Below are 27,496 nucleotides of genomic sequence, written 5' to 3' on the forward strand. Positions count from 1 at the left end.
TCCATTAGCATAAAATGTCTATTTGTGTCTGAATGTGCATTCACCCTACTGCAGCGATACTCTGCCTCTGTTTCCGAGCCAGTCCACCGAGCCACTGTAGCTCCCTTGCCAAAACCTAAATGCTGTATTAACCTGGCTGAAAACCTTAATGACCTTCCGTGATCAGATTCCTTAGCTCCCACCCACTTTCGTATCTTGTTACTTTCCTCTTATGCTTCATCTCTCCAGTCCTAAGATGTGTTCCTCTAATGCCCTGTGCTCCCAGCCGTCTCTGTCCACTTTCCCCGCCTAAAACGATGGATTGGTATTTCTCCTCCTGATGAATGCTTTCTCATCCTTTATTAACAAGTTTAGCTGCCTTCTCCTTGGCTCTTCTTACCACAGTGCATGCACCTCTTCTGTGTAATCACGTTTCGTAGCTCAGTTCTGTGCGCTCACTGTGGAAGGGGGAGGGGGCTTTGTTGCTCAAGCATCTCCTATGATTAATGTAGGACCTGTCCTTTGATGGACATCAACTCAGTGGATGATTATATATTTTCTTTTTACTTAAATTAATGCTTTTCCTAGTGGTAGGCAAAAGAGATTATTGGGCAATTAATATTGTAGGTATACAGGACAGAGGCATTCTTATAACTCTCTCAAGCAGTTTTACGTTTGGTGAATGTCATTCAGTGTTTGCTACAAGGCTTGTACAATCACCCTGACTAATTTCTATATAGCTTAGTGGATAGATGAGTTTAATTATTTTCATATTTGGGTTATATTTTAGCCCACCCTAGAAAGGTTCATAAGATTAGCTGCGTATATGAGACATTTATTAACCCTATTACCTATGAGTTATTAAATTTCTGAGAATGTTGTGTTCTAGGTTATGAAAGTAGCATAGGAAATAGAGACATTTATATGATTGCAGTAATTTGAAGATAATGACCATCTAAAACATCGACTCATACATATTTAGAACTGGAAGAGAACTGATGGGTGATCAGACCTAGGACCTTGTGTAACAAAAGTGTGCATCAGAAACAAAAGCAGATGATTTCTTTTCAAGTTCATATAAAAAATTCTGCTCCCTTAAGAAGTATGCTTTAGCTGAATGGCGTGTGAGGGGCTCTGCAGACCTTTTTCTAGTGAGACAACCATAACTGCTGAAAGGTAGTTTTTTAGAAACATACAGCAAATAGAGAAACATTAACTTGTAAAGTCTGAATCTCAGTAACAGCATTAAGAGTCTGTGGCATTGGAGCCCTGACTCGCTCATTACCCACGCTGGCCAAGCTCAGTGACTCAGAAGCTCTACTCTGCATGTCCAGCCAAAAATACAGACTCCCTCTCCCACCAGCCCCTACTCCAGGGCTGTGGTATCTCACCGGAAAGGGGAGGCCACCAGCATCTGTCACCTCCCCAGCTCCCTGTTGCAGAAGCTCTGTTCCAGACATGAGCAACTTAGAAATCTGAGGCTCCTTTCCTCCACCTAACTTCCATTCATCGGGCGAACCTTTGCTGCAGGCACGGCAGGGTGAGAGTCCTTGGCCCTGATCACGTCCCCCAGCCCACTGGTCCCTGCACACTGGGAGAGGTCAGCCAGGACACGAAGGGCTACTGCTACAACCCAGTGCTCTGCTTGTAAAGCAGGGGTGTCACTTTAGCTGGGAGGTGGGCTGCTGTCCCTGCCAGGGGTCCTGAGCAGTGGTGCAGAGATTTTCTCCAGGGGAGAGGCAGGCCATCAGAGAGCTCTGTAGCGCACCCTAAGGGGACTGCCTTACTTGAAACAGAACTTGGGGAAGTTCAAGCCCAAGGGCGCTGTGGAACATGATGGAGATCTTGGTGGTAAACAGTTAGGAGGAGACTGGTAGCTACATTCAAGCTAAACTGCAGCCCATCCAGGAGTTTGACAGAGAGAACCAGAGAAAGAGGTAGCTAATAAGAGCCCTCTTGGGTGGGACAAGCCACAAAGGCTGGCGCTACAAAGGGGCCTGGATTCAATAGGATCAGACTATGCAGCAACTTATGCCCAAAGGCATTGTCGGAAACAGTAGACACCCAGCTGGCCGTTAGCAGAGACCTGATGCGTGAAGGTGGGGCTGGCGGGATGGTAACTAAGGACAGTCCTGTGAAAGAAATACCAGATTTATTAGTAGGTTAAAATTATGAGACAGCAGAAGAAGAGCCTTTCACAGAGAAACACTGGAAGAAGGAATGGACCACCGTCTGGGTAGCAGAAGGGTGTCCACGGAGGGCGTGACCTTGCAAGTCCCTCCTAATGCCAGGGTTTGGGGATTCCAGTCACTCTTTAGTCATTTCCTCCTTCATTTTCCCCTTCTTTTTTATCTTTTAATGCTTACCTACCGGACCATTGGGTTAAGGACAAAAGTTAAATTTGTTGTTTGGAAAGTTAATACATGTACATGGTACCAAATACAAATTTAAGAGGGTAAACTTGTCTCCTTCCCTCTTCTTTCCCCTCCTACCCGGTGCTTCCCAGAGGCAATTGCTATAGTGATTTGTATTCTTCTAGAAGTATCTATTCATAAATAAAAATATTTTAGTATATTCTTCGAAAACACACAATCACACATAAATGGTAACACACTCTACAACCTTGTTCTACATCTTGTTTTTTCACTGAACAGAATACATATGTGCATATGGAAGATGAACATTTTTTAAAAATTATAAATATTTCAGATGCACAAAAAGATACAACTAATAATGTAATGAATATCAGTGTATGCAGGTTAAGATTGGCCAGTTCAGTTGCTCTTCCCTAATTATCTTCTTTCCCCACCCACCCAAGGGTAACTACTATCCTAAATTTTGTGGTTACCATTTCCACATATGCTTTTACTACATATGTGTGATATATCCCTGAATAATGCAGTCTTACTTTGCTTGTTTTGAAATTTGATATGAATGATGACATTCTGTAGTCTACAGTTTGCTTTTTTCTCTCACCATTGTGATATTCAACCATGTGGATGTGTGTATCTATGGCTTATTCATTTTCATTGCTGTACTGATCTCCATGGGTGAATATATTGCTGTCTGTTCTGTTTGGTCATAAAGTGTGTTTCCATCTTTTTGCTGGCCTGAACACGTAGGCACATGTATGAGAGTTTCTCTACAATGTATTCTTAGGAATGGAAGTAAGTCACAACTGCATTATCTACAACTTTACTTCGTTCTTTCTATTCTTTCTTCAGTCTTTTAATGGGCTGCCTAATATTCCCTTGTATTAGCATATATTGTAATTAAATTAGCCAGTCTGCTAATCATGGGCACTTAGATTGTTCACAGTTTTTGCTGCAGAGTCTATATGTGCTTTCTGCACATGTGAGAGTATATCTGCAGCATAAAATTGCTGGGTGAGAGTCTTTTAATTAGGCCAGTTATATAACTTGCTAATTATTTTTCTAATTAAATGAGCTCCTCAGGTGATAGATTCAGATACATTATAAGTTAAAATGTTTCAAGTTCCACAGCATTTTTCAACCCTGAATTCCCTTCCTAACTCAGTAATTAAATAATACTTTTTTGGTAGCATACATTCCCTACCCCAGTCTAGCACCAAATAAGGACATACTTTTATGAAATAAGTATTAATTTTTTTAATAAAAACGTTACTTTGGCAGTTCATAAGTTGAATATTTCCTGTACAAATGAAAATGAACTTTCCCCAGTATGGTTTTTCAATTTGAATGTATCTTATCTTACTATGAGCCTAGTCCATATATTTTAAGACTCTAGAGTTGACACATAATTTAACGGTTAGCTAACGACAGCCCATGGGCCAAACGTGGCCCACTGCTTGTTTTCTAATAGCCTGTGAGTGAAGAATGTAGAAATTTTTTTCATTGTTTATTTTCATTTTTAAATGGTTGAAAAAATAAAAAGAATAGTAATATATTGTGACATGTAAAAACTAGAAAATATTCAGATTTCAGTGTCCATGAGTAGAGTTTCTTTTAACACAGCTATGCTCATTTGTTTACATGTCGTCTGTGTGCTTTTATGCTACAACAGCAGAGATAAGTGAGCAGTTGCAAAAGAGATGGCGGTGGTGCTCTCAGTGCTTTGAATTGCTGCTCCGTGCACTGCAAATAGCTTTGATGCCTCATAATTTGACAGTGTTTAAAGTGCCACACACATAACTCTACTGTGACATTTAAAAAAAAAATTACCAGTGGTTACCCTTCATGTCAAAACAGGAAGAGAAAAGTGGACTTTGAATGTTGTGCTTTTTAACACAGTGGAATATGGGTTGTTTTACAAAATTAGATGGCAGGTTATGTGGTTATTATGCAGTGACACAAGAGCTGTGCTAAAGAGTACGTTACCACTACTAAGCACTCACAACAATATCCCCAACTCACAGGAAAGCCATGGTCAGAAAAATTAGAAGATTTAAAATATGATATCTCATCACTGAGAATTTCAAGTGACACTGTAACCAAAGTGAGTTTCAAACTGGCTCATGTGTTAGCCAAGCAAGAAAACCATTTACCAATGATGAGTTAATTCAATCATGTTTAACTACAGCAGATATGTGTGCCCAGAAAATAAACTCATTTCAGACCATCAGGCTTTCAGCAATAACTATTGCTTGAGGAGTTGGGGACTTTGGGAACAATATCAGTAGTCAAAAAGCAATGCAGATTATGTGAGCAATTTTCCTTGGCTCTTGGTGAGTTGACAGATATTACTGATACTGCCTAGTTGTTATTTGGAGTCAATGCCAGGTTTGAAGTGACTGAAGAATTGGTCTCTGTGAATAGTCTGTAGAGAACAAGTACAGGCAAGAATGTTTTCAAACCAGTTGAGAAAACACAAAGTTCATACAAACTGAAGTGGAATCTGCTAGGATGTTTTACAATGAATGGTGGTGAAAATGTGTGTGGAGGAGAAGGCGGCTTAGATGGACAGATTTACAAAGCTTGCAACAATGTAAGGTGTTTGAAGCCTATGGTTCTGTTGTTATTCATCAGCAGGTCCTTTACAGAGAGTATCTGAGTCTGTCGTGTATCATTAATTTATTGAACCAGTAGTGTTGCCAGTGAACTTTACTTACTCTCAATGACTTCATCAACATCAGTTCTGTGAATTTTTGTCAGAAATAAGAACTGAATATCCTGACTTGCCCTGCCACACAGCAGTTCTGGGGATTAGCAGTGAAACAATTTTATTGTGGTTTTTTTTTTTTTTTTTTGGTTTTGTTTTGTTTTACCTCTGAAATAAGATTGAAAATTTTCCAAGTGAGAACTGCCCTCAACCACTATTATCTCTTTGAGAATTAGTTTTTGCTTCAGACTTGATGATGTTTCTTAATTCAACCTAAAAGCACAAGACAAAGCAGTGCTTATGTGCAAAACTTACATTGCATTCAGGTCACTTTGATGACTATTAACGTTATTTGAACTGCAAGTAATAATATCAAGCTAATTGAGGAGCTTCCCCCAACCTTTGATTGAAAGTGATTCATCTGCAATGTAATGATGAGGCAGATTATCAAAGAGAAGAATCTAATAGAATTTTACGCAGATACCTTCCAAGTCATGGACATGCTCCATTAAAATCATGTGCTTGTGGATTAATAACAATAGTTGCAGTACCTAGGCTGTGTGAAAGGAAGCATTCAAGATAAAATATATCAAATCTCATTATAGATCCACATTAACAGATGAACATTTGCAATCGATTTCGATGATAAGGAACACTAACTTTGAATACCAGTTAATTTAAGTATTATCCTCCCATAAGGAATTACATGCTCCTTAGTATTAGCAGAAAAAAAAAAAACTTAGTTGTTATTACATTTTGAATTTCATCAATAAAAATTTTGTGAAAATTAGTTTTCTCTTTTTCTATACAAGTACCTGGATGATATTCTCAGATGCCCTCTTGACCCACAAATCCCCAAATATTTACTATCTGCCCTTTTTAGGAAGTTTGCCTATCCCTGGCTTAGAGCAGTGTGGCTCAGAACAAACCATTTTCCTGTCACTTTTTCAGTAGCATTTTTGTTTTGTTTTCTTGCTGTTTCCTCACAGCAAGAAAACTTGAGTACTGAGCATGTTATCGTCTATAGAACTTCTTGGTCCTTATCCTTACAGGAGAGCTTCTTGAGCTTATCATTTATAATGGAGTTTTATGTTGGAACTGCCTTGAGGAGGTATCACCTTTTAATTCCATCTAGATGTGACCTTGGAAACTGCTCAGGGCCAACAGTTGTGAGTCTAATTAAAGCACTGAAATTTGTTACTATTGACTTAATCCTCAAAGTGATAAGACTGAAAGATGGTACAGAGTATATTTTGTAAGGTTTGTAAGTCACATTTTGCTAAAAACTTGTGTTAGTTGATGTAAGAACAAATATATTTGTTTTTTTTTAATTTGCAATAAGAAAATATATAGCTCTGCCTCTTTAAATAGGTTGCTTCTAATGTTTTTAAGCATATACTACTTCGTGAAACGTTTAAAAGTTGAATAAAGGTAGAAAGAAGGAAAAATTTCACCCATGCTCTTTGTGTAAAAACATCCACTAGAAATGTTTTGGTGTTTTCCTTCCCTGCTTTAAGTCAGTGAAAATTTATGTGTGCTTGTTTCAGTCTACCCAATGAGTGTTGATTTTTACTTTGAAGGGAAATTTGAGAATGGTGTTGCAGAAGGAATGGTGGATCCCAACCTAAACCCCATCTCAGCATTCCGACTTTCAGTTATTCAGAATTCTGCTGTTTGGGCCATTCTTAATGAGGTAAGACAATATATTAAATCAGTGAAACTGCTTAGATTCTACGTTTTTTAGAGCATTTGGATTTCATAATTAAGACCTTTTTGGAATTGAAAATTGCCATTTCATGCTGTTCACTATCTTGTATTTCAGATTCATATTAAAAAAGTCACAAACTGACTATCTCCTAAGAAACCAACACATTTTTTCCCTGTGAATTTGTTGATTAAAGATGGCTGAGCATGTACCGTTTTTTGGTAACTTGAATTCTACCTCTTGTGAAATCTACTGTAGATAAGATGATTGTCATTTCCACTTGGAAAATGAATCTTCCATGGATAATTGTATTCATTCGAACCTAAGCTGTCCTCCAGTTTTAACTTGACTCAGACATTTTACAGTTTTGACAGCCTGTTAACATGACTTGTACTATTTTGGTATTATACTAATACATAAGAGTTGTACATATTGTTACATTCCTTAAAATTTGAGAAAAATTAATGTTAAATACATTTTATGAAGGGGGTACTTTTGAAGTTCATTTATTTTAATATTATAGACCCTCTTTTATAGATTATCAGGGATTATATATATATCTATATATATATATACACACACACACACACACAAATATACATAAAATGCTACGGAGTTAATTTATTAGAAACACTTAAGAAGTACATATTTTTGTGCAGTAAATTTTTGAATCAATACTTTTTTTGAAAACCAGTTACCTTGCTTTTTTAAGTTCTTTCTATATTTTTCTTTGGAAATGCAAACATTACAAGTTAATGCCATTTTTCAAATGCACTGCCATTTAAGAATGATTCTAGATTGATTTCCTAACTGAAGTACTTTTATAATCACAGTGATTCTGAACAAAATATTTTCAAAGGCATTTGTCATTCCTTAAAGCCAAGATTTTAAAGACCAATGTCCTTTTTGAGGGTTATTTTACTATACTGTGTATGGTGTGTAGTCACAAAAAATCAGTCTGATAAATTTTAATATGCAGGGGTGATGCATTCAACCCAAATTATCATAGACTGAAGTCATTACATTTCCTTTGATATGTAAAATGACAAACTCTTCTCTTTTAATCTTTGTCTTTAATCCATGAATTAGAAGCATTTTCTCTTTCCTTGATGCTTTTATATCTGCACTCCGTGAGTTCTGACAAAACGTTTTCTAGGTTATGCTATTGTATGAGTCATAATTGGTTTAATTTTAAAGAAAAACAGAATTGTAATGTTGGTTTTTTGGTGAAAGGTATTGTAACAGTTGTATGTTTTTCCAGAACTATTCTATTGCATTATGAACTTGTAAGTAAATTCACATCTGAAGAGTATTTATTGCTCTTAAACATGCAATTCCACATGATATCACTACTATAAACAAAACTATTATCAGCCCTAGCAATCGGTGATCTTTACAAAAGTCTTTTACTTTTACAAAATTATGAATTATCAACATCAGTTCCCAACCAGCCTGGTGTCCTCAGGTGGGTTGCAGGTGGTTACAGGTGTGCAGAGCTTGAATCTCTTGAGCTTTCAGAGCACCCAGTGGCTGAGGCCTCTGGCAGCTGGAGGTTCTAGCTGGTTGCCTTTAGCCTGGAGGAGCGTCACCTGGTTACCCAGCAGGCTGAACAAACAGCTTCCAGACAGCCTTGTTTTCTGTGCAGGGTTATGCAGTGAAAAAGGTTGGGAAACACTGATAGGGTACAATTATTTCCATTACTCTGTATTTGAATAATTCTTAGTTACGTCTCTTGATTAAAAAGTTACATGTTGCCAACAATGATTTCTTTATGTCCGAGTCCAGTTAAAAATTTTTATTGAGGTTTTTAAATTTTACTTTTTATTTTCTTTAACTTACGTTTTATTTCCTTCCCAAATCTCCTTGGCCCAGCGCCTAACAGGGAAATGTCACTGCAAAAGCATAAACCTTTCATTACAAAATTGTGGCACCAGCTTCACATACTAAATTACTGCTGTAACAAATAAGTATCAGGAGGTAAAAATCTGGAGGAATCCCCTTGTTTCCCTGCTTCCCAAGTAGCTAACTCTGATTTGAGGAAGAAAGGCCACGCTCTGAGAGTCTAGGGAGGTGACAGTAATTGCAGCTCCTGGCCATTGGGTGTCTCAGTCTTGAGACTGAGCCTTACTTACCCAGCCAGCTTGGTCCTGTTTTTGTGCTCAGTCTCCCCTCCCAGGCTTAGCTCATCCCTCCAGTTCCTGAGAAGACTTTCATCCAAATCTTATCCATCTTCCAAGGACTCTCCTGTGCACTCCTTCCTCCCCATGGATTTGTTACCAGTGCCTCGTTGAGCCCAGAACAGTGCCTGACACGTGGCAGGTGCCCAGGCAGCGTCTGGGGAAGGGGACCAACTGTTCCAGCCCACACTCCTCTTTCTTTTTCTTAACTCTCTTTACTTACTGTCCTTGCCACACACTCACACACACACTCAGCTGTCTACTTTGTTTGTGGCGAGTGTGTGTGCACATACACGTAATCACTCTGGCCAAATGTCAAGCTCCTGCAGGCAAGCCTGTAAGTCATGCTTCCTAGCTTCCTCTGCTGCACAGGTGCTCACGGACCCTCGTGTTAGCTGCGCTCTCCTTTCCCCCAGTTGCCACTAGACAATTAGAAGCACCCAGGCTTGCCTCAAGCAAGCGATTATAGTGGTTGCCCTTAAGAGTCATGTTAGGGGCTAAAGTATTGGGACAGAAGATGAGGGGACCTGGGACGAGAGAAGGTACATACTTGACCTTGAGTGGACACTGAACCACTTTTACCCAGAGTGAGTGGGGAAAAGTACAAATGGCGGGACTAATTTTATTTTTACGTATGTATATGGCGTGATGGCTCTGGAGCTGCACTGTCCTCCACAGTAGCTGCTGGACACAGGGCGGCTATTTGAGTTTAAATTAATAAAACATTCAGCTCCTCAGTCACACTGGCTCCCTATGGCTAGTGGCCACTGGGTTAAACAGCACAGATACAGAACATCTCCATCATCACGGAAAATTCTGTAGCACAGCCGTGTGTCAAGAGTGCTAACATGAACATTTTAGAATCCAGAATAATGAATTCCCATCATGAGGCTAAAAGCAGACATGCAGAATATATCGTAGTGCAAACGATGACGAGTATTTCGGGTGAGATGAGAAGGTTGAGGACCTAATTCCAGGATTCTAAGTTCTTTAAGTCTCCTGCGTTCTTTACAGCATTCACTGTCCCTACTATGTAGTCCCAAAAGAGTGACAACTTGAGGATGAGGTTCCAAAACTTGTGTGATTGACAAGCTTTGGGAAATGTGAATGCACATGGATTTAGCACACAGCCTCTAGACATGTACGTGAAGGTTAATTCGGCTGCTGGAGATGTCTTTGAACAAGCTTTTTAAGTCAATTGCATTAGTAAATAATTAGAAGGTGTTATTTTAAAAACTTCAGCAACGCTATGGAGGCTTCTTTTTAAATATGTCATAATAATGAAAAAAGTTGTCTTCCAACAGTGCTGTCCTCAAAGACAAGTGTGGTTATATGGAAACAGCATGTTTGGAGAGATTGCTCTAATTAATAGCAGTGAGTGTTTGTAGCAGCCAGAATTCCATGGATGACCCCCCTGCCCAATGACTTTGTATATCCTAACCCTTTGAGTGTGTGTGGAACCTGTGAGTATGATCCATAATTACGTTGTACAGCAAAAAGGAGATTATCTGGGGACAGCTAATCTAATCAGGTGAGCGCTTTAAAAGCAGAGTTTTCTCAGGCTGTCAGCAGAAGTCAGATTCAAAGCAGGACTTGCGGCACCATGGCTAGTTTAAGATGGAGGCGGCCGCATGAGAAGGAATGCAGATGGTCTTAAGCTGAGAGGCCCCAGCGGACAGCCAAGAGAATGGAAACTGCAGTCCTGCAGCCACAGGAACTGAACTCAGCCACCGACCGGAAGGAGTGTGCAGGTGGACTCTCCTCCAGCAGCTAAGAGCTCAGCCCCACCAACACCGGATTTCAGCCATGTGAATCTCTAAGCAGAGAGCTCAGTCCTGCCTGCCTGGACTTCTGGCCTACAGAGCTGTGAGATAATAAATGGGTGTTGTTTTACGCTTTTAAATTTGCCGTGATTTTATGCAGCAATAGAAAATGAACACGATATTTAAAAGAGGTGAAGCGGAGAAGGCTTCCTACTTGATTCCCTCTGGTATGTTGGGTATTTCTTGATAAACTTATTGAATAAAGTCTTGCACTAGCAGATCATATACACAGGCCTCATCTGGGATTCTCTCCCAGAGACCTCAGTTAATCCTCTTTGGCAGGTTGTTGGCAAAAACTTGCAGCACCTTTGTAGCGTTTCATGAAGGAACCGCTAGCGTGAGATTGCAGGAGCAGGATCCAGTGAGTAAGGAATCTTTTTCCTGGAATAGGTGTCACTTTATGTTGATTTAGCCTGCTCTGAGCCTGTCAGTTATTTAAGAATGAGGAACAGTGATATTTTAAGACATTAAGAGAAAAAAAATATTTATGCTTTTATGTAGAGACCAAATAATCTACTCTGTATTGAAGGACTTTTTTTTTTTTTTAACCAAAATTTATAGTCTAAGCACAGATCAAATCCTATACGTGCTGACCAAATTTTTGTACTTAGGGAATACTTTTCAAAATGCTTCTCTGCTTCCAAGCCATTAATTGCTAATGAAGTTTAATTTTGGTTTGTCCACTACTTTTTGTGCTTCTTTTACTATATTGCTGTAGGCTTGATGTAAGAAAAGTTGAGCTAAACGATAGAAAATGAGAGGCTAACATTATTGAAAGGTCAGAAATTTGAGTCATAATCATATCTGAGGTCCTAAGAGAACTTTGACATCTGATCTCTTTAAAGAAAAGGAGACTTTTCAAAGCTATGTAGCAGTGTTTATAGTGTATGAAATTTAGTTTGATAGTTGTAAATTATTACTCCTAACAGATATCTGCCATGATAACTAACATGCTTACTTCTCTTCAATGCATGTGAACCTACAGTGCTCAAGAGGCCACTACTACAGTATTACTGAAAAACCACAACAAAAGATTTGTTTATACATATAGACATACCCATATCATCAATGCTTATACAGAAACTCTTCTCTTCTTACCTGAAACACGTGCTTCACCTGTTTGGGCACTAGCTACAGCATTTCCAGAGGAACAAACAAGAAAGAGCTGGCACTCCAGTTATGTGTGAGTTGAGAATTTAGATGTCGTTCAAAAACGTGAACTGAATGTTGAATGGGAAACACTTTGTGCGGAAAAATGTTAGGAAGGGTGGTGCTAAAATTGTTCGAAACTAAGGATTGTGTGTTGTGGGGAACATTCAGTACTCTTGGACACTAGGGAAGCTGTTTAATGTGTCACTTGCTCCTAGTAGCTTCATGGTGTTAGTAATTAGCAAACTGCCCTGGAATCAAAGGTTTGGTATTTTAGTTTGATTAGCATTCCATTATTTATTTGAAATACTCAGTGTTGGCTGAAATTGGGTGAAAATACCTTTTGAAGACATAGTCTCTGAGCCTTAAGAATGGTGGATGTCGACAGCACTTTAAGGTGTACTGCCAGCACAGTTGACACTTTCCACTCCAGTGTGGACAGTCGCATTTTCTAAGACAGACTTAGAAATCAGCTGATTAAACTGTAACAGCTGTTTCATTTATGGAATGAAAAACGGAAGCATTTCTCCTTGAGAACAAACTTTGTTTGGAAAGGTTGTCTTTGTAATTGCGGTGTTTCTGGAAGCACCCCTGGGAGAAGCTGCCTGAGGAACTGCTTTACCAGGTTGAACCAGATGTTTTTTCTCCGTAAATGTATTGTACATATTTTCCTTACAATGTCTCCATTGCTTGAATGGGTAATCTCTGTAGTAATATTTTAGGTACCTGTTGGATTTTTAAAGGCAGATTATTTATTTTCAAATTTGCTGCTATAACTGAAAACCTGATAACTAGTCCTGTTGACTGTGCCTTTCATCACTGTTTCTCTGTGCCACAACCGTTCATGTGTATTTGAGATAAAGAAGTTTAAAAAGCCATGTTGAATTCAAGACTCCTAATATAAATAAACAGGTAAAAACTTCATGGGTACCAAGCTTTTTTTATTATTAGTTTTGCTTAACACTGATATAATAATAGTTTACTGGTACTGTTTTCAGTTAGAAAACAGGCGTGGATTTGATATGTGGGTTTTGGAAAGTCTTTTAAAAAAGAAAAGCAGACTGGTGTTAAGACTGTGATTATCAGTGTCATGCAGGTGTTCACTCAGACCCTGAGTATGCTACTATACAGTCCCTGGAGTAAGAGTAGCCTCCGGGGACCTCTTCGATCTACTGTATTTTGTTTGTTGGGTAATTTTTTTTTTTTTGCATGAACAATGGCTGTTAATGATATTTGGAGCCTGTAGTACAGTGATTCCTATTTGAATTACAAGTAGAGGCTTTTGAAGGTTACACTAGGATCCTGTGACTTATATAAAAGTTTAAAATGCAGCCCATTAGAAATGGGGCTGGACTTTGTACCTTGTCAGTAACAGTGGGGGAGGGGAGAAGGGGAAACATTACCATGTTCTCCAAATGGATACTTTCAAAAATAATTCATATTAAAAAGTTTTACCTTTCTCTTTTCCGCATGCCCTTAGTACTTTGCATATATTCTCTGTGCAGAATAAAATACATGCTTTAGTTTAAAAAATATTTATTATAGAAATGTACATTTAATTAGTTTTAAGGAACGTACTAGATAACGGTGTTAGCATATATATTTCTTCAAATTTGCAAACTTTACATCTTTAAGATATCTACAACGATAGTTTATTTACAAGTTTCACAAGAAATCACCTCACCAGTACTGTTGACGCACCTAAGATGTAAGAGGCTCCCTGTTTCACTTCACTCTGTACTTGTAGAAGGAGCACAGTGTGTGGGTGAAGTTCCAGCCCAGCGCTAGTGACAGTCCGTAGAGCAGGATGAGAGGTGCAAACGGGTAAAGAAGAATCACTGTGTTTTTCAGAAACGGCAGTGCTGGAAAAGGAGCAAACCCACATGCGTTGGTGGGAAAAGTAAAGGACTAGTAAATGAGCGTTCTGGAAGACGGCTTCCCCCACAGCACGACGGGCCGAGCAGGCAACACGTACTGTGAATCTTACTGAAGCATCTTAATGACGATGCTATATTGCAGCCAGAGCAATATTACTACTCCTGTGTGTTATTTCCTTCTCATTCATGGCTGTGAAGAAACCGAGCAGAGGTTTCTCAGCACAGAGGCTGAATGAGAAGCAAATCCAGGACTGAGGTTAAGAGTGAGGGTCAAACATCACCAATATTAATGGACACAGTGGTGAATTGAAACCTGTGATGCTTCAGAAGCCTCCCATCCTAACGTACCAACAGAGATGGATGATGTTATAGGAAAAAACCCAACTCTCAGCTGTTTGCGATTTCCCAACGGGGAGAAAGCATTACACGTCCACTTTGAGAAGGTGAGATCTCAACTAGTATCCCAGACTTTAGGAAAGAACTGAAACTCTCACATATAAAATCCACCCTCAGATATCCGTGTTTGTTTCTTGCTCATGGCTTGGTTAGTGGGTCCCTACCCCGTGCATTCTAACCTAAATATTTCTCATACAAGTAGTCCTCAAACTGAAACTGAGCTGTGCTCAAAGAATCTTCTAAATCACAGGGAGTTACCAGGAGAGTGATGCAAAATCCACTTTGAGAAACCATAACGTGGCAGTGTGCTAATGACATTTTAAAACTTTCTCAAAACGTGAAAATTCATTAGAAGCCTAAATATAACATGTCACAAACATTTCCCCTGAACTAGAGAAAGGACTCCCAATGCCCCAAACAAGGTATTACAATGTGGGTGGCAGGGGCGTTTCAGTGGTTCCTGGCAAAGCCAAGGGGACGAGCGTGGGAAGCTCTCACCATTGGAGCCAGTCACATGTGAGTTCAAGTGGCTTGTTTTTACAGTAAGAGCCTGATCATCTAGAGTGACAAGAAAGGAAGGGCTAAGAATATAATGCTAACAAATCATAAGTAAGGTCTCTAGATTTAATCTAACTCTATTTAGTAGTGATTGTTTCTTAACATACATGAAGAATAATGTCAATATGGTTCTCATTCATACTATGAAAAATGAATCGACAGCAGGATGTAACAATGAATTCACAAACGTCCTGAGCTCAGCAGAAGCTGGGCCCGATCTTCTGCGATTATCTACAGAACCTCTCATCCCTAAGCTTCCCCAGTCCAGCAGGTGGCCTGGCACCTGGCCTTAGGCCCAGACTGCTGAGCAGGCACTGCTGCCGTTGACGCGTAACCACCTCTGCACCCCTGGGCGCTCCCCTGCTCCTGAGCCCCACGATCTCCCTGTTGACAGGTGAACTTTGTGTACTGTGGCTTGGGTACAGTATATGAATTGTGAGCAGGGTTCATCTATTTTAAACACAGATGTTTACAAAATAAAGAGTATTTCAAAGCTCCCCCAGCCCACAATCATAAAACAGAAAATGAGGCAAAGGTTTTAAACGTGCTCACACCTTGGACCCAACCCTTTCCTCACTCTGACTGCCGGTAACCCAGAACCCAAAAGCCTCGGAGAAAAGGAAGAGGAAACTGAGTGGGTTTCCTGCCAGTAACTTGGACAGCATCAATATGGTTTAACGTGGTTCCTTGAAATTATAAAATTTGTTATATACCAGCTATGCCACCTGCTAGCTGCGTGACCATGGGTAAGTTACTTAATCTCTCTGTGCCTGTTTCCTCATTTGAAAAATGGGGACAAGTAAAGCTGTACCATGTATCTGTAAAGATTAAATGGGAGAATTCCTAAAACACCTGGGACAGTGCCTGTAAGAGCTCCATGAAAGTAAGCTAATTGAATTACTGCTGCAACTTTTCCCCTCCCGTTGTGTTGTCAATCAACCAAAAAATGCAATTACTTACCACTGTATCCTAGGAAAGTTACGTAGATGTAGTAGCCAACTGCAACCAACCATAAGGTATTTCCAACTAAATATCCAATAAATGTGTCCGTTAGGATGACATCTGCGGAAGAGACGCATACAATGAATCTCTTTTCAGTGGGTACAATGAAGACTTTTTGATAATGTGTTGAGAAGTAACTGCTACTTACGGTTGATGAAAAAAAGCTGGATAAAATGCAGAATGACGAGGAGAGGGTAAAAAGCGTTCAGATGCACATCGAAGGCATAGCCCCACTCCACATCATAGTCTCTGCTCTGCCGTTTCACTAAATACTTGTTAGAGATAAACCTGAAAAATTAACATTTATTTCATAGTACAATAAAATTAATTATGAATATTTACCGACTACCTTCTATGTCCCAAGCTTTATTCCGGACATTTGGAGATACAGCGGTAAACCAAACAAATTTCTGCCTTCAATCTCGGGGGAGTAGTCTGACAACAATACAAATAGCTGTCAGATGGTCCCATGGAGAAAAACAGAGCAGTACAGAAAGACAGAGAATACAAAGTTGAAATGTTACATATGATGATGGTCATGAGAGAGTGACATCTGGGTAAAGTCCCAAGGGCAGTGATGGGAATCCCCCGGGGCAGAGCATTCCAGGCGGAGGGGAGTCCAAGCACAGAGGTGGGGGGGGGGTACAGGGAGGTGGCAGAGGGCCCAGCAGGCTTGAGGAGTGCGGGAGGGGCGCAGAGTGCCTGGGACAAGTGAGAAGATACACAGGAAATGGAATCCGAAAACAAACGGGAGCCGGACCTTATAGAGCCTGTGGCCACTGTCAGACCTTTGGGCTTTTACTCTTGGTGGAATAAGAAGTCACTGTGGAGTTCTAAGAACGTCCGACTTACTGTACTGACAGGGTTCCTCTGGCTGCCGGTCTGAGAAGAGACTCTGGGGACAAGAGTGGAAGCAGAGAGGCAGATGGGAGGCTGCTGCAAGCAGGAGATGAACAGGGTGGCAGCAGCGGAGGTGCTGACATGGGGATATATTACCGCTGGAAGGCAGAGCCAATAGGACTAGATGTACTAGATAGACTAGTGCTAGACTTGAGTGCTAGGGTACAAAAAAAAAAGATCAGTCAAGGACGACTGAGAGATTCTGGCCTTAAACAAACGGAAGACTGAGGTGCGAGGTGGGGATGCCTGTCAGTCTGGAGTAAGAGGTAGAGAAGGTCTAGAGTTTAGAGGAGAGGTCCAAACTGCGGATATAACCTCATCAGTGTGTAGATGATATTAAAAGCCACGAACCCAAATGTGATCACCCAAAGAGTGAACGCAGAGAACAGGTCCAAGGCCTAGGACCTGGGTCTCCCCCGTGGAAAGGTCAGGGAGTCAGGAGGAACCAGTAAGGAGAGAGGGGCCAACGGTGTCTCCGGCCACAGGAACAATCACTCAGCTGGTGTCTCTGTTCCACAGCGTGGCCTAATCGTTCCGTTAAATGACGAACGAACGAGAAGACAGACATCCAGGTAACAGAAAGACAGATTGTCAAAGGAAAAGAACAATAAAGATCATTGTATTATAAACACAGCTGTGGAAATTCAGTGGACTCTTCCACATGTGATTTGATTTTGAGGATACCGTTAAGAAAATGCTATGTCTAGTGGAAATAAAAATAGAAAAAAGAAAGAAACAAGAGGGAGAAGGTGTTACAGTACTAATAAAGCAGTCCTGTACTCAGTTACCTGAAAGCGGCAAAACAATAGTGCTCTGATAGAGCAAACGAGCTCACCAGAACACCTTCCACTTGAGCTGAGAACCTGTGCCATTCAAATGAATGGAATAAGCATCTAGCCCACTACTCAAGTTCCCACTCTGGGGTCCTGCTACTGCCCCTACCTCTCTGCTTAGCCCCTGAATGGCTGCTTTCCAGGCTTCCGGCCTCCTTCCGAGTCTCACCCCTAGAACATGGACACGCCTTCTGAGAGAGCTCAAAGACAGCTGTCGTGCTCCTCTCCCACCTCCATATTAATAATGCCAGTCATGTCTTCATCTCGGCCAGTTGCAGCTTCCTAGTCACCTACCCCAGGGGCCAATGAACCTTCACTTCACTATCAACAAACCTCCTGAACTCAACATGTCCAACATGGAATGCTTCACTTGCACCGGCCACTGACTGCTGAGCCCCAAACTCCCAGGTCATCCCAGAGGCCCCGGGTCCTGCTCTTCCCTCCCCTCATCTACTTCTGTGACACCGCAGCAGCCCTGGCCTCCTCTGCTCCAGTGCAGACCCCACGACTGTATCCAGCCTAGCCACTCTCTCCAGCTCCTCCGTCTCCACTGCCATAGAGAGGATCTTTCCTGAAGTGTGAACTGGATTGCATTTCTGACTTCAAAGCCTCCAAGCTCCCCACCGCTCCCCCTCCCTCCTACTCCCACATGCAGCCTATGAGCTGAAGTCCAGTTCTTTTCTCCAAATTGCATTTAGGGCCAACTTCTCTATTCCCATCTCCTCCGCAGCCATGCAGTGCCCCCCATGCTCCCATACCTGGCACGCTGTTCCACACCTCTCTGCCTTCACACTTGGTGCCAGGAACCAGCTACCGCATCTGCCCAAATGCCTCCTCATGCTGGCTTCTGTGGCACCCCTGGCGTGACTGGAGTCACGCGTGATTTCTATTTCTGGTTCTTCACACGATTCACAGCACAATGTAGGTTCTCAAAAATATACTGAGTCCTTCTCCAATGAACTCAAACTATGATACAGACTCACACTAAAGGTACTAAACTCCCGGCTTCTGTGACCCTCCAGATCGCAGAAACGCAATGCATTCAAGGCAGAATGCCGGCTACAAACTATTTGTCTGAAAGCCTTATTTATTGAAATTTTTTTGCCTAGCATGTTTCCCTTGGATATCTTGATAATGAATATGTGACTTACGTTGGTTAGCAGTATTCTTTTTAGGCCAGATTTTAGAATCTTAGGTTAATGATGCATTGCATTTTCCAACTACCTAGCACATACAAGACCTGTACTGGACTAGTCATAAATTACAAAGCAAAATAACAGGTTGGTATCATCAGAGGTTAGCGTCTCAGAATCTTGCTTAAAATGTTAACAGCTACCATTTATTGAGCACAGACTATATGCCAAGTGCTTTTCATACCACAATCTTTTCAAATACCTCATAAATAGATAATCAACTCCATCTTCCAAAAGAGAAGACTGGAGCTAAGAAGTGCACAGTAAATGACTGAGTTGGCATTTGAACCCAGGTCTCTCTGTGACTCAGGTTCCAGTGTTTTCTCTGACATACGACCACCACCACCACCGGCCCCCTGCTGAGCTCACCCACACATCCACCCCTTCCGCCAGCCCCACAGGAGCACTGATCAGGGAGAAGGCTGAAAAACCAAACACCAGATTTATACTCAGTATACTACTGTTGGTACAGCAAACCCAAAGTCAGACTGAGAACCCAGTCAATAAGACCCACGTGTGTGGCTCAGAAGAAAGACACCAAAATTTTAACCAAAACAATCCTTTTTCAGGTGTACTTCATTTCATGTCAAAGATGCAAAGTAAGATTCCATAATATAACCCTCTGCATCTTATAACTCTGGAAGTGACCCACTGGCAAAGGCAGAATAGTGTACCGTCACCCAGACAGCTTAAGCAGAACTGGCTAACTGCATAATATTTTTGCAAAATCAAAATTTTTGTTAATACGACACAATCATTACTTCAATTCACTTATTTGCTGTGCTTTGACACAGCAGACCATCCCCTTAGAGTATTTTCTGATGTAGGTACCAACACAGGAGGGCAAGGTATATTAATCCTGGCAGCCAAAATCGATGCTTTCAGTTCATCTATCTTGTTTCAATTTCCATCACCTACTCTCTGAAGCAAGCAAATGGAGGCTCTACAGTAGCATCTGAAGAACCAAAGTTAACCGTACTTACCACATTAAGGTTGATATGAGAAGGCCGACGCCTACACAGTCTATGAATACAACCCAAAGGAGCAGCTTTATCGTCTCAAAAAATCCCATGTCCAGCACAAAGCCAAATCCTATAGTGGACACTGAAAGAAAGATTTACAAGATGTATTCAGGCACTCTGCTAGATTCTAGGGGTAAAGGGCATGGTCTCTGCCTTTCAGATGCCCACTCTAGTGTGGGAGACAGGTACGTAAACCCCAAAGGTGTGTTAAATGTAATTGATTAAGAAATGCAGACCACCTTGGAACACAGAACTACCACTGAGATATCTGAAGTTTACTGAGGAGGCCCCCATCCGTCTGTGGTTCACCAGGGTAGCCCCAGCATTCAGAACACAGCAGCACTCACACCCTAAAGACGGCTCAGACCCTTTCACTGCACTATTGAACTAAAAGCAGTTTCTCAAGTTCACATTGGTACTTTCAGAACTCTCATTCTGGACTGGCCTGATGGTGAAATGCAATTTCCAACCTCGGGAGTCCTTTTTCACAGTAAGTTTGCATCTGGGTATCAATTTATTTGTCATGGTAGTTAAAAGACATGGAGTGACTCTGTCCTCTGCTTTTGAAAGTTCTGAGGAAACAGTTGACTCTGGCACCTGCTTGGGACTTTTAAAATCAGGAAGAATACCACCTTCTTCCCTGTGAGGAGATTTCTGGAGGCTTCAGAGAGGAAGAAAACAGCTGCAGAGATCCCCAAATTGTGACCCACAACATGCTGATAACAAAAGATTCTCCAAATGACAAGCCCAACCTGAAATGCTCATTTATTCTTCAACTCTCCTGCAGACAGACACTTACCACAGAGCCAGAGACTTAACAGGACCAAGAAAGCAGGGTCATCTCTGGCCCACTGATCCTTTGTCTGCTTCCGGTAATGAAAGTTTCTATAAACTCTCTGTGGGGAAGTGAACAGGTAGAGCATCTGCCAGGCAGCAAACTCAAAGTCCATCTGCCGGAAACGAAAAAGCCTCCTCAGGTATTTGTAGCGTTTTGCTCCAGCTGTGTGTCTGGCCGCATCCCTGGAACTCAATACCCCGTTCCCCTGCACTGGGGAATTCACTGAAATACTCGGTAACATCTTCCTAGATGGACGAAGAAAAAAAAATTCTATTCCAAGTCATCAAAGAAACTGTCAGCTACTAGCACCCCTCTTGTGAGTTATGAGAGAAGTCACCTTACATGTCGGCTCCAATCCCTGCGTAGAGTCAGGGCTCAAAAGCGAGTGGAGTTGGTTCTGAGGCTGCAGAAATGATCACTGCACTTCAGGCAAGGGCTACCCCACGCCCTTCTGAACCTTCATAAGAACACTTTCATAGGGTCCACATTTTCCCCACACTTCACTTCCCTCAATCCTCAGCTTCCCCCTTCCCCCCCACTCCCCGGCAGGAGCAGTGATACTGATGGAGCCAAAATTTGCACTCAGGCAGTCTGGCTCAAAACTCCACCTGTCATGTGGGCTCTCGACCATCAAGACCTTAAGAGAAAGCCTTTGCTGAAGCCAAACTGAAACGATGTTCCCGACGAGGTAAAATAAATGGCCTATCTCACAGGTCCATCAGCGCATGACCAGCAAGCAACTCGTTCATGACTATGTGATGTAAAAACAAAGCAGAACTCAAATGCAGTGTTTTACTTCCTGACTAGTTCAGCAGCGGAACGACAGCGTGGGAGTTCTGGTCCAACCAGTCTGAAGCCAGGGGAGCGCCGGTCACCGTCCGGCCCCCACACCCCGCCCCGGCAGCCCAGTGTCTGGCTCCACTCCCCAGGCCTCCTCCGGGACGCCGGCGGCGCTTCCCGGGCCCTACGGCTCCCCGCCGGCCCGGGGCCTCGGGTAGGGCGGCCAGATTTAGCATAAAAACACAGGACGCCCAGTTACAACTGAATCTCAGATACAAGAGTAATTTTTAATATCAGCAGGTTCGAAACACTGCGTGGGACATACGCATACGAAAACATTCTTCGCTGGTATCTGAAATTCAACTGTAACCAGCCCCACTGAATGTGTCTGGCAGCCCCGCCGCAGGCCGAGCACCCGAACCCGGGCGCGGTCACTCCAGGGCCGGGTGACGTGGGGCCGCGAGTTGCCGTTGGAAACGGCCCCCGGGTGAGCCCGAGTCGCGCGCAGACAGGGCGGTCGGCAGGCCTCACCTGGAGCCCCGCGGCGGCCTCCACCGGCTCCAAACTGACCCGCCACCGCCGCACAGCTGCCGAGCCCAGCTGCCGCGGGGCCAACTTCCCTCCCAACAACGTCGTCGGCGCTGGGGGCGCGGCGCGGTGCGTCACGTGACCCACTTCCGCCGCGCGCTCGGCCGCCCGGGCCCCGAGGTCCGCCCCGCGCCCGCCGGAAGTGGTGGCTGCGGCTTCCGGTTCCGCCCGCCGCGGCGGCGCTGGCGTCCCGTCAAGTCGGGACCGTCGCGGAGTGGAGCGGGTCTGGATAGCAGCTGGCGGAAGGCGCAGTCATGCCCCGCTATTACGAGGACAAGCCGGAGGGCGGCGCGTGCGCGGGCTTGAAGGAGGACCTCGGCGCGTGCCTGCTGCAGTCGGACTGCGTGCTCCAGGTAGCGCGGCCGGGCGCTCGGGTGACCGACGCCCGAAGCGGGGAGGCGGGGCCGGCGGAGGGCTCTCGGCCGGCCGCGGTGATAGTCAAGAGAAGTGCCTTGGAGTTCGCCGTCCTGGGTGTCGAACGCAGCTCCAACATAATGAATTTGGGCGCATCCACTGTCAGAGCCTCATTTCCCAGGTGGTGTGAAATTGGAGAGAACGGTGCCGCCCTGTTGGGTTTTTGTAAAGGTTAAACCATTTCGGGTCGAGAAACACGGAATGCTGCCACTCTGCTAGGTTCTGGAGGCATAAAGGAGAATAAGAAAGGTTTCTTGAGCCCTAGAAAATGAGAATCAGTAAATTAGCAGGTAATTACATGAACCTGGCACACTGTATTGCCTAGTAAATTCTCCTTTCTGTGTTCAGTGGTGGCTGAATAGATTCTCTGGCTTCCCTGTGTTGGTTTGAACGTGTTGCTGAGTTGAGTTCTGTGCATTCCTGCGTAAGTTGTAAATGAGGCAGCTCTTTATTTTCGCCACTTTGTATCTTGCTCCCCCTACCGTGGATCTTGTGGTTTTACGTGCTGTGATGGGAGCTATTGCTCTCCTGTTTTTCCCTCACTACAGCCCCAGGTCTTCTCAGGAGCCATTGTGAATGCAGAGAGGTTCAAAGTCGACTGGGGAACCTGGGTTCTGGCCTTGAACCCAACCAAAGCACAAGTACCTTTTCCGCTCACCAAGGCCTGATGAGAGGGCAATCCGTTGGGTGCAATTATTTTTGCATTCGGAGATGTAATTTCAGAAAGTTGCCTTTATTTCAAAGAAAAGTCAACTACGCGAAAATGGACATCAACCATGAGGCTATATTGGTGTTTCTGCTGATTCATGTTTTACATTTGGTTCACTGTTTTTGGCAAGGGCTGTGTAAGCATTGAGTAAATACTTGTTTTATGAGTAGAGGAGCAAAATGCTTCGGGCACCCAGTGGAGAGCAACTGATTTTGCTTGAGAATTTGGAAACTTCTCACAGGAGGAGGTAACATTTGCTCTGAGTCTTAAAGTTTGAGTAGTAGTTTATCAAGTAAAGGAGTGGAGGCTGTAGTGTTTGTGGGGAGAATCTGAAAGAACACGTGCAGAATCATGGAGATGTGGCAGGCCCACGAGAAGCTGGTGCCCTGCTGGGCTGGAGGAAGGGGAATGTGCCGGAAGGCTTGAGAGGACGGTTGCCATGGGTGACGGGTGTCACAGTGAGCAGCTCTGGCACAGAGTAGGACTGAGGAAAGAAACTCTGGAAGTGGAAGAGAATACTGGTGGCAAGGAGAACACCAAATTGGTTTTTTGCAGTGATTGATTGATTTAGCAAACATTTGAGTGCCAGGTCTGATTGAGGGGACATACAGATGAATGGGACACATTGTAGAAATTGGATCTCTGGGAAGCTCGGAAGGTGTAGGCAGACGTAATGACCCGGACACATTGCACGGATGTTGCTTTCCCCCACTGAGTATGTGGCCTTTTTGTTGCTGAATTTGGTCAACTAGGAAAACGTGGTGTTTTCATATAGTCTCTTAAATAGAAGTGCATTGACAGATTGTGTTAAATTCATCCTGAATGGTCACTTCAACTGGACTATAAAATGGCAATACTGAGGCAAAACATTGAGTTATGCAAATCCGGGCGGATATCCTACCTTCTCGGATGGTGTCACTAGCCCACCCCTCTAGCCCACCCCTCCCCACTAGGAACTCAAGACCAAGGGGAGTTCTGCTGAGGTATATGCCTGCTGTGTATGGCCACCTCATTTATGATAAGGTTTTTGATTCCTCAGCTCCTTGAATAAAGAAATTAATCTGATCTTTTGGCAGATGATGCTATAGTCTCTCCTTGCCAATCTTTAACCCACCTGCAAAGCTGCTAGACTTGACTTTAGGGAGGAATTAAACATAAAATACTTAGTTCTGGGGCTGCACTGAGAGATAGCCAAGGAACTGTAGGGGCTCAGAGAAACTCAGGGTAATGGTGAAAAGGATGTAAACTCTGGTGGGGCTGGAGAAGAGAAACAAGGAAAACGCAGATTCAAAAGGCATCTCTTGGATAAACTTCTTAGGATTCTGACTCCTGGGAGTTGAAACTGTGCCCAAGGAACTCAATTACAAGTTATCTCCCTTGTGTCTCTTAACAGCTTCCAGACCTGCTGACTTTTCATCAGAATCACCTGGAGATGGAGGTGGAGAGCTTAAAAGTACAGATTCCACTGCTCTCCCCATCTCCCTTGTAAATTAAAAGCATCTCAGGTTGATTCTTGGATACAGCCATGTTTGGGAATCACCAGTCTTGACCTCAGAAGGCAAATAAGCTTGGGAGTGTCTTAGTTGGGTTATAGGTTCAGACGAATATTACAGAGACCCAGAATAACAGTGGCTTAAAAGAGAGAATTCTCTATCTTGTTTGCCTATAAGTAGGGTCTAGTCTGATCCTCTCTGTCTTCCATGGACCTAAGCACTGTTGATTGGTGGTGTCAGGTGCTGTGATGGGAGTTAGGATGTTACTCTCCCACTCATGGTCCAGGACTGCCTTGCTTCCACATCATCAGGCCTAGTAACATGGGGGAGGAAAGTGGGGCAAGCCACTTTCCATTACAGACCAACCTAGAAGTTTTACATTTCAGTTCCCTGCATATTCCATTGGCTAGAACTTAGTCACATGACCATACCCAGCTGCAAGGTGGCTGGGAAATCTAGCTCAGCCATATGCCCCACTCAAAAGGAAGAGTGAATATTAAGGGGGCAATTAGCAATCTGCCATTAGGGGTGGAGGTGGAGGAAGATGAAGTAATATTTCTCTCTTAAGTGTAGTATCTAGATGGATCTTCCCAGTAGGCAGTTGGCAGTATGGGTTGAAAGCTTGTGAAAAAGATGGCATCTCAGATACGGTTTGGGGAAGCATCAGTTTATAAATTACAGTCTTTTTTTTTTTGAAATTATAGTCCCCTTGTTATTTATTTATTTTTTTGAGGTACGTGGACCTCTCACTGTTGTGGCCTCTCCTGTTGCGGAGCACAGGTTCCAGACGCGCAGGCTCAGCGGCCATGGCTCATAGGCCCAGCCGCTCCGCGGCACGTGGGATCTTCCCAGACCGGGGCACGAACCCGTGTCCCCTGCATCAGCAGGCGGACTCTCAACCACTGCGCCACCAGGGAAGCCCCAGTCTTTTGTATAGTTATAGTCTTTTATCTCTATGTTGTTCATGTGGGCAACCTCATTACAGAGTTTGAGGGAGGAACATTATAGTGCAGAGAAGCTTGCTACTCTGTTCTGGTTCACTTTTGAGATTCACTGATGTAGATGACAATTCAAATCTAGGGTCCAACAGACATAAAGTCTGGAATGTGGCCAGGATTCCTGGGGATCAGGAATGCCATAGATGTAGTACCGTGTAGCTTTTTTCACAGTAAAAACTAGGAGTGTGACTGCAACTTGCAAAATAAAGGTTTTGGAGAGTGATTGCAGTGGTGGAGTCGGGGTGTCAAAATCTGCTTGAGGGGAAATCCTTGATAATGAAGAGCAGGTGAAATTGAAGTTACACCAGAGCTTTCTACTTAAGTAGTACTCTAGCCGACCTCATTAACATCTTTCTGAAATGTTGAGAACCAGCACTAAAGCTGTTCAGACTTTAGGGCACCTAATTGGGGCTGTTTGAGCGTTTAAAGTTAACATGGAACAGGGTCATTTTTACTCTCAGACAAAATTGCTTGATTCATTTTGCATTGGAATTCACTTCGAGTTGGAAGATTTCACGATCTTCCTTTATATCGTGAAGTACTGCATAAAGGTAAAGTTTATGAGCAGTATATGATTTATTTATTATTTCTTTAACAGTAATAAAATGTAAGGTTTTGATTTTTTCCCTTGTGAATTGCAAGTTAGTTTAATGTCATTAAACCTCAGGTGATTCAGAAAATTCAAGTTCAGTCTCCTTTTTCCAGATGTTGTTTTATGCATTTACAGTCCTGGGAAACGGGAACCCCCTCAGCACCTTTCCCACCCCCCTCCCCCTTCCCCGTTACCTCCCCCACTTTGTGACTTGCTCACACTGCCAGTGAACATTAGCATGTGTATACCTTCTCCTACCTGCTGTTTGAAGCTCTGTGTAGACAGGAATATTTTGTATTTACTTTTTAACCTCCTGCTAAACTGATGTAGGACAGTTCTGAATTTTTTTTTTAATAAATTAGGCCTTGTGAGTGTTTAGTTACTAGATAAATTAGTAGGGTAGGGGGTTCAAAAAGAAATTTTGCAGTGGTTAAATTTTAATCTTGCTTCTTTGAGTTGTGAAATACACTTTCTGTAGATGCTTTTGTGTCCAATATATTTAAGTGCCTTTGTGTTCAATTTATGGCAGAAAATTTGTTCAAAATATTTTAAGATAATGAAGATATGATAATGAAGTCATTTCTATCCCATGTTTACCTACTAAAATACTACTAAATTTTAGCTCTTAATCTAGTTTTGCAGTTACTTTTTGTCAAGTGTGATTTTTAAAGTCTTACTTGTTAAGAGTCAGAAATAAGCACTTCCCTTGTGAATGTGTTCTTGTAGCACTGTCCTGTCTTGATGGCAGAAAGGGAATGGTTTAATCCATTTTTCTTAAGCTCTTATGAGCTTTCACTGCTTAAAGACCAGTTAATTTCACACTGGGCCCAGGCAGATCTTCCCTTCCAAGTATATATAAATTCTGTTAAAATCTCACTCTCCTCTTCAAATTCTTACTCAGTGAGCTTCTCAGAATAGAGAGCTTGACTGTGGCAGTAGGGGGTGGGAAAACACAGAGATGTGTTGGAGATAAACTTGCTTGCATTAAAACGATATTGTAATTGGAGACTTTAAAGCCACTTGATACTACCTTCCAGAACAAACCCTCCCATTCACCACTACAGCATTCCTGATCTCTCACGTGCACACCCTCTCTCCCTCCCTCCCCCTCCCTCCCTCCCTCTCTCTCTCCCTTTCTCCCGTTCCTCCCCTCTCTCTCTCCTTCTCCCTCCCTCCCTCTCTCCCCCACTTTCTCCCCCTCTTTCTCTCCCCCCTTCCTCCCTCCCTCTCTCTCCCCCCTTCCCTTTTTCTCTCTCCCTCCCTATCCCTCCTTCCCTATCTCTCCCTCCCTCTGTCCCTCCCTCTCTCTCTCCCCCTTCCTCCCTCTCTCTCTCCCTCTCTCTCCCTCTCTCTCCCTCTCTCTCCCTCTCTCTCCCCCTTTCCTCCCCCTC

General features: G+C 42.9%; 3 protein-coding genes across 3 annotated transcripts in view; 2 read left to right on the forward strand and 1 right to left on the reverse strand.

Moving 5' to 3' along the window:
• Nucleotides 1-10,843, forward strand: part of MGAT4A (alpha-1,3-mannosyl-glycoprotein 4-beta-N-acetylglucosaminyltransferase A) — a 99,912-nt gene extending 89,069 nt beyond the window's left edge. The window contains exons 14-15 of the mRNA XM_029231367.1: nt 6,639-6,751; nt 6,881-10,843. Coding sequence (XP_029087200.1) covers nt 6,639-6,751; nt 6,881-6,907 — 140 coding nt within the window. The 3' untranslated portion in view covers nt 6,908-10,843. The remainder of the gene's footprint in view (nt 1-6,638; nt 6,752-6,880) is intronic.
• A 1,749-nt stretch (nt 10,844-12,592) lies between these two features.
• UNC50 (unc-50 inner nuclear membrane RNA binding protein) lies at nt 12,593-21,960 on the reverse strand. The gene is made up of 6 exons (XM_029231368.1): nt 21,843-21,960; nt 20,493-20,776; nt 19,655-19,775; nt 15,894-16,033; nt 15,704-15,805; nt 12,593-13,774 (listed from the first exon to the last, which is right to left on the reverse strand). Exons 2-6 carry the CDS (start codon nt 20,770-20,772, stop codon nt 13,638-13,640), a joined length of 780 nt encoding a protein of 259 aa, XP_029087201.1. The 5' UTR covers nt 20,773-20,776; nt 21,843-21,960; the 3' UTR covers nt 12,593-13,637.
• Nucleotides 21,961-22,058: 98 nt separating this feature from the next.
• The window catches only part of LOC114900313 (cytochrome c oxidase assembly factor 5), a 9,050-nt gene continuing 3,612 nt past the window's right edge, over nt 22,059-27,496 (forward strand). Inside the window, exon 1 of the mRNA XM_029231369.1 lies at nt 22,059-22,252. Coding sequence (XP_029087202.1) covers nt 22,154-22,252 — 99 coding nt within the window. The 5' untranslated portion in view covers nt 22,059-22,153. The remainder of the gene's footprint in view (nt 22,253-27,496) is intronic.

Source organism: Monodon monoceros, unplaced genomic scaffold (genome assembly GCF_005190385.1).
Source record: "Monodon monoceros isolate NGI ecotype Baffin Bay Population unplaced genomic scaffold, NGI_Narwhal_1 Super_Scaffold_19, whole genome shotgun sequence".
Taxonomy (NCBI): Eukaryota; Metazoa; Chordata; class Mammalia; order Artiodactyla; family Monodontidae; genus Monodon; species Monodon monoceros.